Source organism: Misgurnus anguillicaudatus, chromosome 19 (assembly GCF_027580225.2).
Source record: "Misgurnus anguillicaudatus chromosome 19, ASM2758022v2, whole genome shotgun sequence".
NCBI classification, from domain to species: Eukaryota; Metazoa; Chordata; class Actinopteri; order Cypriniformes; family Cobitidae; genus Misgurnus; species Misgurnus anguillicaudatus.
Genome location: NC_073355.2, coordinates 29,589,071 through 29,602,633, shown reverse-complemented (window position 1 = coordinate 29,602,633; position 13,563 = coordinate 29,589,071). Strand labels below are relative to the sequence as shown.

Genomic DNA, 13,563 nt, shown 5'->3' with positions numbered 1-13,563 from the left:
GCAGACACCATGGACAGACGACTGCGTGCTGTAATTATGTCCGTGGTTGTTATACATATTTTGCATATAGTGCTCTAGACAAACTGTTCATTTCCAGAATGAATCGCGGATGTGGCTTGAAAACAATGTTTTAATGCACTGCAAACGGCAAAGCCATCAAATTTCTGAGGCTCCGCTCGTACCTCCTCCCAACTCCAGGTATGTCCGTGACCTGTCATTGTGATAATATTGCTAATAGAAACTGTCAACAGACACTTCCTCATCCCATAATGTACTGCGCAGCCGACTACGGCAGCGGGTTTAGGATCGGATCGTGGTTTCGGATCGTGTTCTCACCACAAACAAACCGCTCTAGAGTTTGTTTGAAAGCGTACCAAGACCACCTCTTCAAGGAGGTATCGGTCCGCTTGTTTGGTCTGTTTTTGGTGCGCACCAGAGTTCGATTGCTGCGTTAAACAAACCGCACCAAGTGAGCTATCGAACTCTGTTACGGTTTAACCGAACTCAATGAGGCAGGTGTGAAAGCACCCTTAGGTGATTTGGAGATACCCCCAACTTGTGTATGGATTAACCGGTCATAAGATCGTCATGAACATAGCCATAGATGCTGGAATGGTGTGAAGAATAAAGAAATGTAAAATGTCAATCAAGATATTAAAACATGCATTCAAATGTAACATATTTTACAAGATACTTCCATCACCTAAACAATTGCATTTGATTTTTTCCTTTTACTGAATGTCTACAACTATACTTCTATTGTTTAGAAACACCTGATACAAAGTTAATGCTTTGACACATAACTCTTTAGAGCTACATAAATGCAATTTTGAATGCAGGTTTATATATGGCTCATATACAAATAGCAATATCTCATTGAAAGTAAGCGTATGTGCGCTTGTGAGAGTTTTGAGAACAAAAGCAAGGCCTTCACCCAGATTTAATAAGCATGGCAGTAAAGCTGTCTGAAAGGTCTTCACAGCACTGTAGATTCTGAAGTCACATTAAGACCCGAACGAATTGTGATTGTGAAGAATGAAGTATCACTGCTGAGCTGGTTGCCACACTGAGGCCAAACTTAAATGAGAGATTACCAGCCAACACTTCAAGAATGTTTAATCAAACCTGCAGACTATGTGTGTCTGTGTGATATTAAGTCAGTTGGAGGCAGACATTTGAGAACATCAGTAAAAAGCCTCCATAAAGCCAAAGAAGGGAGGGGGGCTACAACGGTGAGCACTCAAAGACTACATGTGTCCTGCTGAGAGTTGAGAATATGAACTAGAATCACATTTTCACCTTACTGGTTAAACCACGGATTAAATTTTGGTTTGGAAATGAAGAGATTAACACATTTTCATATATATCCTCCGTCCCTATCAGACCGTAGATCAGAAAGTGGGCAAGAGACATGTGGTATTTATTAGTCGGGGTGTTTATGTCCCAGAGGTTCAAAATAACTGAGGGACCTCAGCAGGGTAGAGCATTACAGCAGAAAAACAAACCAATGTTTACCGTCCTCACACTCCTACTTTTCTCTGCGCCTTTGTTTTCCAGGGGTCTATATGTGCAGTGTACGGACCACTGCTTTTCCTGTTTGTCTTTACCAACTTTAAATCAAAAGCAGCGAGAAGCAAAGGTAATGGGAAAAACATAAACACACCACCACACGTTTACAGACAGCTCAAAATAAGCAAATAAGATACGACTGCTGGGCCAACGTTACCTCACCTAATTAATATTCATGAGCCATACTGATAGGGTTTGTAATATAAACCCCTCACACTTCACCAAGTAGATCCATTGCCTCTGGGTTTGAAGGTTATAGACTGATTAAAAGAAAAGACCAAACTAGATGCTTCTCCAAAGTCCTATCACACCACTTTCTTAAAGGTCAGATGGAGTTGGGGAGTTGGATGCTCAACTTTTGGGCCAAGTAGTTTACCCAACTTAATTTACTGAGTTATATCTTTATTTGTCGTTATTTCATCTTCAATACGAAAAAAATCACTTAAGTCAACTTAAAGGGAAATTCCGCCTTGAAATGATCCCAGGGTCAACAACAAACGTGCACCGAGTTCGACCGTTCGCTGGAGTTTGTTTTCGTGCTGGTCTGGCGTGACCAGTGCTCAAAATAACCCCACACTTACACTGCAGCACAATGAGGGTCTCCACATGCAAACCGAAGCACCGAGAACCCCGCAAGTGCACAGGCAGTTTACCAAAAAGAAACACTCACCGTTCACGTCCGGACCACACATCCACGCGGGCGCCACCCCGGGAAAACCGAACTCTCGCGCGAAAGCACAACACCTGTTCCGGGCAACAACGTTCCACGCGAGAGTTCAGTCCTCCCAAGATGGCGCCCGCATGGATATGTGATCCAGACGTGAACGGTAAGTGTTTCTTTTTAATAAACTGCCTGTACACTTGCAAAGTTCTCAATGCTTCGGTTTACATATAGAGACCCTCATTGTGCTACAGTGTAAGTGTGGGGTTATTTTGAGCATTATTAGTAGTATAGACATAGCGATTTCGTTTTTAATGCACTGATGCCCCGAAGGCCACCACAACACGCTAATTTGCGTTTAGCAATAACACTGGTCACGTTAGACTAGCATGAAAACAAACTCCAGTGAACGGTCGAACTCGGTACACGTTTGTTATTAACCCTAGGATCATTTCAAGGCGGAATTTCCCTTTAAATTAACTAGTTAATCAACAAATTTCAAAAATATTGGCCAAGCAACTGCTCAAGCTGTTTTTTGTTGAATGCATGTTTATGCTTTTTAATTGGCCACAACACTGCATTATTCACTAATGGTGTGTTCTCACCAGCCGCGGTAGAGGCGGCAAAAGTTGGATGCTTGAACATTTTGAGTTTACTCGCTTCATTCGCCCATGAAATTCTAGTAATTCGAGAAATTCACACAGAAATTCGTGTCATGGGAGGGGCTTCTGCGACTCCACTGAGACTCCGCTCGCTTCCTGTTATCACATCACTACTACAGCAAGGTCCTGATTGGTTAACGCAGATTTTTCAACTAGCGCGTATCCCGCGGCAAAGCTCAATTTGTGCGAAACGCGCCATCCGCGCGGCGCCTTCCATGCGTTCCGTGCCATTTGCGCCGCAGGATGCCTAATCCCGTCTTTGCATTGCTGAACATGTAAATCACCTGCACTTGCCGCCTCTACCACGTCTGTAAGTTTTTAATAGGAAAAATATCGAAACTCTATGGTTATTTTTGAGCGCGATGCTAATGGTCTAATCAGATTTAATGGATTGTGCTAAGCTATGCTAAAAGTGCTACCGCCAGACCTGGAGATCAGCTGAATGGATTCCAAAACTCTAGGGGAGCTGGAAAATGAGCCTATTTTAAGTATTTAGGTCCAGTAAACCAAACCAAAAATCTTTGTTAGCAACATATTGATGCGAATCTTATTTAGTATAGCCTTCAAAATAGAATTGGGCGAAAATGGACGACTTCGACTTTGTTAGGAGAACATTTTTAAGTTTGATTGCCTCAAATAGCAATTGGCCTGCCAACTTTCAGGGCAATTGAACAGCGGTTACTATAAAATGAACTTTCTCGGTCTATGACACTTTCTTTGAGATCTCCCAATCTTCATTCTGCTTCCCATCTTTTCCTTCCAAACAATTATTGTAATAAAGTTCACGCAGCTTATGTCAGGTTCACATGCTCTCAGCCTTGTTCTGAAAAAATCTATAAATAAACTGCAGAAACATTTCTTCTCGGCTGTTCCTCTCCTTCCACTTTATTGACCAGAAAGATTCGGTACATGAGGGATCTATAATGAGAACCTCTGCTGGGTGGATCAAAAAACCCATGAGGCCTTTCTCCAAAAAAACGTCCCATCAATCAACAGGGGCGATACCAATTTGTTCTTTGATGGGCACTGGAGGAACTTTAAGAGAATGTAAATGTAAAAAGAAACCTCAAATCAGTGACATTCACAGATGCCTGCACTAATTCATTACATTTCTGCCCTTTATTGAATGAAAACCCTTTGATCTCTATTAATATAGCAAGTCATGCAGAATAGCTGTCATTGGGATGAATGGTTAAGTTTGCTGCGGCTGTTGCATGAATCTGAGCCCTTATTCAGATTCGAGTCATCTGCGCACGTGTCAGTATCCCCGGGGCAACCGCAAGCGAACAAATGCGGTAGAGAAGTATAATAGCAAGCACCTGGAGCTCATTATCTATAAATGAAAGGGGTAAAGTAAGCAAAAACTCCCTGGAGACTCACATAGGGGTGTCTACATGTTAAAGTGTTTTTGCTTTTGATATGTTTAGGAACACTTAGGTAAAGAGGTATATGGTAAAAAGTATACCTTAATTGCAATGTATGCAACTTTGGATAGAAGTGTCTGCCAAATGCATAAAACATGCAATAAATGGGTGTAGAGTTTGAGCATTGGCTAAGCACCACAACACTCTTGCAGCTGATTGGACCGTACCTCACACCCTACAGCAGCATCATAACTTATTCACTTTCTCAAGACTTGTTTGCACATATAATCACCTATTCGAGGTAATTTTCATTAGCACCTTCTCACTCTGTCACCAACTGTTCAAAAGCGCAAAATCGAAAGTCTGGTCTTTGTTATCAGTTCCTTTCGATTGGTATCTCTAAAATCAATATTAAAATACATTTGTGCTTGGAGGGATCTTTTATTGGATGGGGAAAAGGTGTGTTCTACAGCCTATGTCCTCACAGATTTGTGCTGAATCGCTCCCCCATATGGTGTGTTCCCGACCTTGTCTTTCAATACAGTCTCTGCGGTCGAATTTATGGGGCTTATAAAATCATACAAACAGAAGGTGAGAGATCAAGAGAGAAGAAACCACAGATGAGAATCTTCTGATGATGACTTCACAGACAACAGGCCTGATGCCCTCCTCCTTTAACACAGCTGAAAGAGGGGCATAACATAGATGAAAGCCAAATAAACATTGTGATCTCAGTGGTCCATGAAAAGACTGTGACCTGACTGCATTAAATCACAACATGCCGGAGGTCAGGTCTAACTACAGAAACTATAGAGAATACTGTAAGTTGCATTACTACAAGTGCAAGTCTGTTTCTATTAACCTCTTTTGAGATGATCAACACTGTCCAATATGTGGAACAATCGAATGATAAATCATGCCAGACTAAAGGATAGACTTTACATGTCCCCACTTTGAGATATAGATCTCTAGACCAAAAGCAGACTGTGTTGACATGCTGTCATGAGGCATAGCCTTCTCTCTCTCTCTCATTCTTTATGATGTACAGCACTAACCCAAGGCATTATAGCCTTTTATCAATACTGGAGTCTACATCAAATAAAACCCTTATTTGCTTGAGTGTTTCTGCGCATTAATGTAACTATCGGCTAGATGATTTCACCAGTTCGGTTTTTTAATGCATAATGTAACACAAACATTTTAAAAATCTAATGTTCAACCCTATAATTGACTCAGGAAATGGACTAAAGCGAATGGATAATTTCACTTTAAGTACAGTATACAAATTAAAATAACTGCATCAATCCAACTACACTTATTTACAGCTTATTTAGTGACCTATAACCGGTCAGTCTCTAAAAATACTGCATGTAACCAGCCGTTCAAACTAAGCCCAGACATTAAGGCTTAAACAAGGCAAATTTTAAAACAAGACCAAGACAGGCCGAGACCAGTGCAAGTCACTGCATTAAAACACTTTTGATAAAATGTGGAATAGCATATGATTAGGCACTTCTTGTCTATGTGCGTGCGTGCGTACGCGCGCGTGTGTGTGTGTGTGTGTGTGTGTGTGTGTGTGTGTGTGTGTGTGTGCAAATAAAAGTGAACATACAAGAGCTGAAATCAACTTAGCCATTTATTCTGAACTGTCTTTCCATGGCTTGCCATCCACTTAACACAATGCAGGTGTTTTTAGTAATAAAATTAGAAAAATTGTCATTGGGAGAAACTTAAACAATCCTTAAACAATGCCAACAATTAGGGATGGGACGATTACCGGTTTCACGATTAACCATGATAAAATGTTGTGACGGTTAGTATTATCGTTTAAAATGTAATTATCATTACAACCGTGTTTGATTACCGTGATTTTGAAAACTCGCTGTAAATCCTGTCCAGCCAGAATCAGCTTGACGCAGGCGCGCGCATGCAACATTGATTTTTGCATTTTTGGGTGGCGGAAGGCAGTAACAGGTGCACTGTGTTTTAATGTGTTGCTTATGTGTGCATTTGATGTTCTTATTTAAGGTACTGTTCATTAAAACGGGTTCATACATCTCAGGGCTCCATTTTAATGTTCATTTAATGCAGGGTTGTCCAATACGACTAGTCGATCGCAAATGCAATGCCGGTAGATCGCACATAAGTTAATAACTGTGTACGCCTCCACGAGCTTTGGAAAGCAAAACGCCAAATTGGCATTATGGTCTTAGAAACAAGTCTTTTTGAGTCACTGCGCATTTCTTCTCAAGTGTGTTTTTATCAATCTTATGCCTGCCCGCTGCAGCGGAGTCGTCTAACTTCCGAAATTTGGATGCACATTCTTGCCGTCATGCAGGAGTTGATCCACACGCACGGTGTATGTGCGCGCGATCGATCGACCGACCGAACGAGAGAGAGAGATCCTTCTTATAATGTTGTTTTTTTCTAGTTTGTTTCATCAAAACCGCATCTCCGCTATTCCGCTATAATTTTTTTAACTCCTCAAAAAAGAATAAAGTAATGGTGACAGCCCTAAATTCAACGTAGACATAGTCCTCCTAACACACATTTAAAGTGTTATTAAAAAATTGAACAGTTTTGTTAAAAATGTTTTTTAGCAGGTAGGTCTTGTCGGCTTTATCATTTTAAAAGTAGATTGCCACACAAAAAAGGCTGGACACCCCTGATTTAATGTTTATGCTTAAAGTGCATATAGCTGCTAATTGTATTTGCTGTTTTATTATGTCAAAAATAAAACTTGTTAAAATGTTTTCAGTGTTTGTATCAGTTCTTTTTGAACATTTCCATCGCAATATAAAAAAAAAATGATAATATTGATAACCGTGATAACTTTGGTCACTATAATCATGATATGAAATTTTCTAACCGTCCCATCCCTACCAACAATATATGCCAAACCTGAATAAACTGCATAAAATTAATGCTAAAAAATAAATTTGTGATGTGCCATCAGTTGTGGTCTTGGCCGGTCTTGAAATAAAATTCCGAGTCCCCTTTGTCTGAGACCGAGACGAGACAGAGTAAAAATGCGGTCGATTCCGAGACGAGACCAAGACCTTTAAAATGGTCTTGAGACCGGTCTCGAGACCGAGCTTGAGAACTACAATACTACTGCAGAGGTTGCAATACTTAAGACCTTCCAAGAAGTGTATTTGTAAGCTTGACCAGTTTGATTGATTTTACATAAGAGTAAAGCACAAACAGCAGTCCAAATGCTCTGCAGACTGCTATGCGCACATTCAAATGTGCGAGTTTGTGTACGCTAGGAGTAGCCGGACCTGTCCGCTGAGTGCGCATGCCAGTGGCACTGCATTTTTTGTAACCTCCCTCCTCGGGAGTGGATGATGTTGTTCTTGTTTTATAGGCGGGTGCCGTTTAAGTGAGATGTTACAGGTAATACTGCCACATGCTTTCCTGACAGCGAATGTGACAAACATTTCAAATATGCCCAGTGAGATTTTTATAGAAAGATTAAAAATACGAGAGAAATCCGGGAAAATATTTAAATGGGATGATAACGGGATAGAATGGTAAAATACTGTAAAATCTTGGGAAAATAGGTTGACAGGTATGCAAATAAAATGTTAGTTACAGATCTTTAAATTCTTGCCTGGCTGTCAAATCCGCACAGCGGTGATCCATCCTTGCATCTTCCCTTGTGTTATGGAAACAGAAACATTTTTATTTTCCAAAAGGTATTTGTTCCAGAGGTCAGTTTTGTCGCTAGCCAGACCGATAAACAACCACAGACCGGAAGTTAAAAGGGACATTTCACAAGACTTTTTTAAGATGTCAAATACATCTTTGGTGTCCCCAGAGTGCGTATGTGAAGTTTAAGCTCAAAATACCATACAGATAATTTATTATAAAATGTTAAAATTGCCACTTTGTATGTGTGAGCAAAAATGTGACATTTTTCTGGTGTGTCCTTTTAAATGCAAATGAGCTGATCTCTGCACTAAAATGGCAGTGCAGTGGTTGGATAGTGCAGATTAAGGGGCTGTATTATCCCCTTTTGACATCACAAGGGGAGACAAATTTCAATAACCTGTTCTTTCACATGCTTGCAGAGAACGGTTTACCAAAACTAAGTTACTGGGTTAATGTTTTTCACATTTTCTAGGTTGATCGAAGCACTGGGGACCCAATTATAGCACTAAAACATAAAAAAGTCAGATTTTCATGATACGTCCCCTTTAAATTAGGGCCAGGTGCATAACCGCGGCAACACCAAGGATGAATGTGATCTTAAAGATGAATAACAATTTTAATTAAAACTTAAATATAAAGCTTAAAAGTCTGAAACCCCTCATGTGGACTTAAAAAAGTGACCTGTACAAATCTTTTTTGTGTGTGCCACACTGCAGCGATAAAGGTGAGTACACGATTACTGAATGTTCATTTTTTGCGCAAGCTACATCTTTAACCTTTCTACCCTTACCGGAAACGACAATTAGTGTTATTGCAGTCAATTATCCGCATCCGTATTGGTATTGCCTGGACTGGAAGGAATAAGAGACAGTGCTTTAGAATCCAAAATACTCTATAGAGAGCGGGACTGAGCAAGCGAGAGATGTGAAATATGTGCCTAATAAGAGGTGAAGGTGGCACGTTGCACACCAGCTGCCAGGGCACTGACGCGGCACAAATAACTGCAGGGGAAAGTCAAATAAACGAATAGAGTCATCGCCCAGAGCGCAGGAGAGCAGAGAGTGAGATGGGTGGGGATGCTAGAGACCAGAGCTGCAGTCTGCTGCACAGCAGTGTCGCCTCTGAGGTTAGAGGTCATATTAATGCTCTCTGACAACACATTCCCTGTGGTACCAGCCTGTTTGTACAAGCAGTCACGCTAGGAATGTCAGAAGAACAGGTAGGGTGCATGGGGGGGATGGAGATGTAGCAACATCACCAGTCACTGTAAGCCAGATCTGTGCGGTCAATGGCCCCAGTCAGCTAGTTTCTATGTGGGCATACTGTATACAGCTCATATACTGTACATAAATAATAATAAAAAAATAAATTAGCAATAAAATCTGACAACAAAAATAAAAAACAGGATAAAGTCTATGGTAAAGCAACAAATGTATCATTGCTTACGCATATACAATAAATAACAGTACTTTGGGTACCACTGCAGGCACAGCTTTTATACCTTTATTTCTGAGAGTGTACTGTAGACTCTCCATTAGTGCATGATTAGAGTTATGAATTCCCCTATTTATTTTTTATAAGAGCGCTCTATCTATGAGCTCATTGACCAACTAAATGTCAAAAATGGCGTAAGATTATAAATGTAGGTTATTGCCTTACCTCATTTGGCCAGTGGTGTATCAGCATTCACTGATTCCATTAAGACAAGGTTAAGGCCTTTGGTGATTTAAAGGTGTAGTTTTACGGCAAGAGGTTTGGGTGGCGCCTGATGTCCTTCCCATGAGGCTCCACTGAGGTGAATTAGGAAAAAGAGACAAAAAAGGTACACATAAATATGATTCAGATGTGTGAGGCTGGTACTTTTAACTACTAACAGCTGGTGCACTGCATTGAATTAGGATTCTGTTGAGTCAACCCAGCTTGGTTATCCATCAACTGATAGAGCATAGTCCATATAAAGTTTAAGGTCATAATAAATATAATAAAATAAACTCAAATGTTATTTTAAATAAAATCAACTGCCAAATGTATGTGTTAATAGGGTGAGGTTTGGTCCCCGTGAACCCCCACTTCAAATGTTTAGCTGTCTCCCTTTCAAGGTGACCAGTGTGCGGTTCTGGTTAGAGGGGATACAGCTACGGCTCCATCTCACGAGATGTTGGATTTAGGGTTAGATAAGATTAGGATGTAAGACAGCAGTTCTGACTATAGAGGGTATGCATTGACATCACTTTTTCATGTGACCACGCTGGAGCACGCCCTGTTGAGTGGCAAACGAAATGGCTGGTTTTCATAGTGGGTGCTGTGAAAATGCTGATAACTGACTATTATCAGCTTAAATTGAATTTAGTTGGACTTGATAGCAGAGGTGGACAATACTCAGTTACATTAGTTACAGTTTCCATGCATCTGTGCTTTATTTGGGTGTTTGTATTGAGAAAATGTTACTTCACTACATTCTAAAGCATATAATCATACTGTGTATTCTTTAATATTGCATATTAAAATATATTTAATACCTAATTACATTAAAATTGTGTACTTTTACTCAAGTAAAAGTATATTAATCTTCACTTAAATATTAAATGTAAAACAAAAACTTGTATTTATGAAATGTAATAGAGTAAAAATTATGATAATATGCTTTGGAATGTCTGTTTTCCAAAGAAAAACACGGATAAACTACAAATACTTGAAAAAATACTTTTAAGTAGAAAGTAAAACCTCTGCTTGATAGTGACCCTAGCAACATGTCAACCAACCTGTGGTCTGTGGACGTTGGCATGAACGATCTATTTTCTTCTCCTTTCGGTGTTTCTTGGCAGTCTGTAAAACGATAGCTCCAAATTCTTGTTAACCTGTTAGTACAGTATATCGCACAACAGCTGTTTCCCATTTAGATGCATTTTCCACGTGTTTTCGCTGATTTCACACTGTACACAAATTCTGCCGCTCTGTCTTTTGCCACTCAGTGAGTGTAATCGCAGTCACTTTCACTGAAGGTGACGTCACGTGCATACCATCTAGGATAGACTACAGCCTCAATCCTGTGAAATGTTGAGTTTATGTTCAGGTTTGGGGTAGGATTACGATGAAAACAGTGCACATCGGCTGAGATTTCATGAGATTTTGGCCGTAGCTGTATCCCTTCTAGCCACAACCCCGGAGTGCAACCAGTTAATCATTCATTCAAAAACGTCTCTGAAGTTTATAACAACTGCAAACACATAAAAATTTATTTTACAGTCTTTTACAGACTTTAAACCTTCAACATTGCATATTTTTCAGCTTTGTAATGTTTCCAGGCAGATCGGTAAAGATGACAACACGCACGTCTTACGGAAATCCTGTATAGTTCAACCAATCAGAGGACGACTTCGAAGCTGCTAAAGTGTTTCCAGATAAGTGTGCAGTATGCATCAAACATTCAGCCAACGGTCCTGAGCTGAAATGAAAGAATGTCTACCTTCAACTTGTTATTTACATCCTGTCACTGTGTAAAATGTCATCATAATAAGATAAAACTCCTAAGCCTGACCCAAGCATATTTCTTTAATAAAACACTGTATATAAATACGTTCTGAGCATGTCTATTCATTTATCAAAAGTTACCAAGGCTCAAAAGGTTCTACATATTGTAACAGCAATGAACCACATACAGGTGTTTATCACCAAGATTTCTCCCGCCGGCGACTAATGGCCCTTATTCTCCCCATAAGCCACATACTGTAGCCTACACCGCACACACACACACAAACATGCCAAACACAAGCTCGCACACTCCAATAAAGTCTAAGTTAGATGGATGATCTTTACGATCCTGGTCTGACAGTCTGGATCTGAATATAAGGAGATATGAGATATGAAAGCGCGCGTTTTGTGCACACGTGGGCGCATTTGTGTCTGCTCGTGCAGACTCAGAGAGCTCCCCCGTCACAGAGTCTTCGCCTGGCGACGCTCCACTGTTGCGTGAACTGCCATCGGTGCTCTGACTCAGCCCTGACATGAGGCAGGGGAGAAAAAACAAACTTCAGGCCATCTGCAGCCCCATCAGGAGGCTGGTGAGTCCCCACAGAGCCATTTACCCGCTGCTGGAGCTCGGGCCTGAGCTGGCACACACCGCTAATAATGCCCCTGATATCTGTGCCATGTTGCTGGGTGGGGTCAGCCGTTGCCTTAGTTGGTTTCTATAATTGCTAGGACTGCCAAATGATTAAACTTTTTATCAAATGAATTAAATACACTGCAAAAAATGATTTTTCAAGAAAAATTCTTATATTTTTGTCTTTTTTTAGTCAAAATATCTAATAATTCTTAAATTAAGATGCTTTTTCTTGATGAGCAAAACGACCCAAGAAAATAAGTCTAGTTTTTAGACAAAAAATATTACATTTCAGTGATTTTGTGCATAAAAGTATTTTCACATACTTAATACGTTTTATACAGATGTTTTTTAGTTATTTTACAAAGATAAACTGTATTTTAAAATAATATTACTGTATAAATACAGAGCAATTTAATAAAATAACTAATAAAAGCCATATATTTACAGGGATTGACCTGAAAAGTAGTTGTATTTCATGTATTTTCACATAATTTATCTGTTTTCTACAGTTTTATAACAATTATTAACAGTAATATTCTGTAATTTAATGAATTAGGACTGTAAAATATTCTCTGTATTTTTACGGTTTTTGTATGTAATTTTGAAAAACATTTTTTTACCGTAATTTGACGGAATTTCTTTGGCGACTTTGCTGCCAGAGATTTACAGTTTTTTTTACTGATTTTTTTTTTTACAGTGTGGGGTAAGCAAATTTTTCTTGAATTTAGTGTTTAAGAAAAATGTTCAAGATTTTTTGCTTACCCCATTGGCAATTATTATTTTTTTGCTTGTTTTATGCACAAAATCACTTAAATTTGATATTTTTGGTCTAAAACTACTTCTTGGGTCATTTTGCTCATCAAGAAAAAGCATCCTAATTTAAGAATTTTTAGATATTTTTACAGAAAAAAGACAAAAATCCCTCTGCACTAAATGGCTGTGCCATGGTTGGATAGTGCAGATTAAGGGGCGGTATTATTATAATAAGATCTCCTTATGACATCATAAGGAGAGCCAAATTCCAATGACCTATTTTTTCACATGCTTGCAGATAATGGTTTACCAAAACTAAATTACTGGGTCAATCGTTTTCACATTTTCTAGGTTGATAGAAGCACTAGGAACCCAATTATAGCACTTAAACATGGAAAAAGTCAGATTTTTAGGCAATGGCCTCTTTAACCCCTTCCCTAACCATATCCCTAACAGTTCACTGCATGAGTTAATAGATAGATAATTATATTATATATTGTGGCTATATATTGCATTTATTTTCATACTAATGAATGTAAGCGTATCACTAAGCAATTCATTTTGTAATAGAGCTTAATGTGATTAAATGTGATCTGTGCAAATAAATATGCATTTATGTAAAGGGTATAGTATTATATTATGTACTATATAGTATATAATATAATATATATTACTAATAAATTACATTAAAGAACAATGCGCTTATTAACAGACATCAGAATGTAGAATTGGCTTTTGTGAGTTCAGAGTAGCAATTTCCCTCTCAGGTGCAGCATTACCATGGTTACCACAATA

The 13,563-nt window shown here is 39.2% G+C and overlaps 1 protein-coding gene across 1 annotated transcript in view; it reads right to left on the bottom strand.

The window, feature by feature from the left end:
• xylt1 (xylosyltransferase I) overlaps nucleotides 1–9,700 on the bottom strand; it is a 102,111-nt gene extending 92,411 nt beyond the window's left edge. Inside the window, exon 1 of the mRNA XM_073857387.1 lies at nucleotides 9,570–9,700. Coding sequence (XP_073713488.1) covers nucleotides 9,570–9,596 — 27 coding nt within the window. The 5' untranslated portion in view covers nucleotides 9,597–9,700. The remainder of the gene's footprint in view (nucleotides 1–9,569) is intronic.
• Between the last annotated feature and the right edge of the window lie 3,863 nt (nucleotides 9,701–13,563).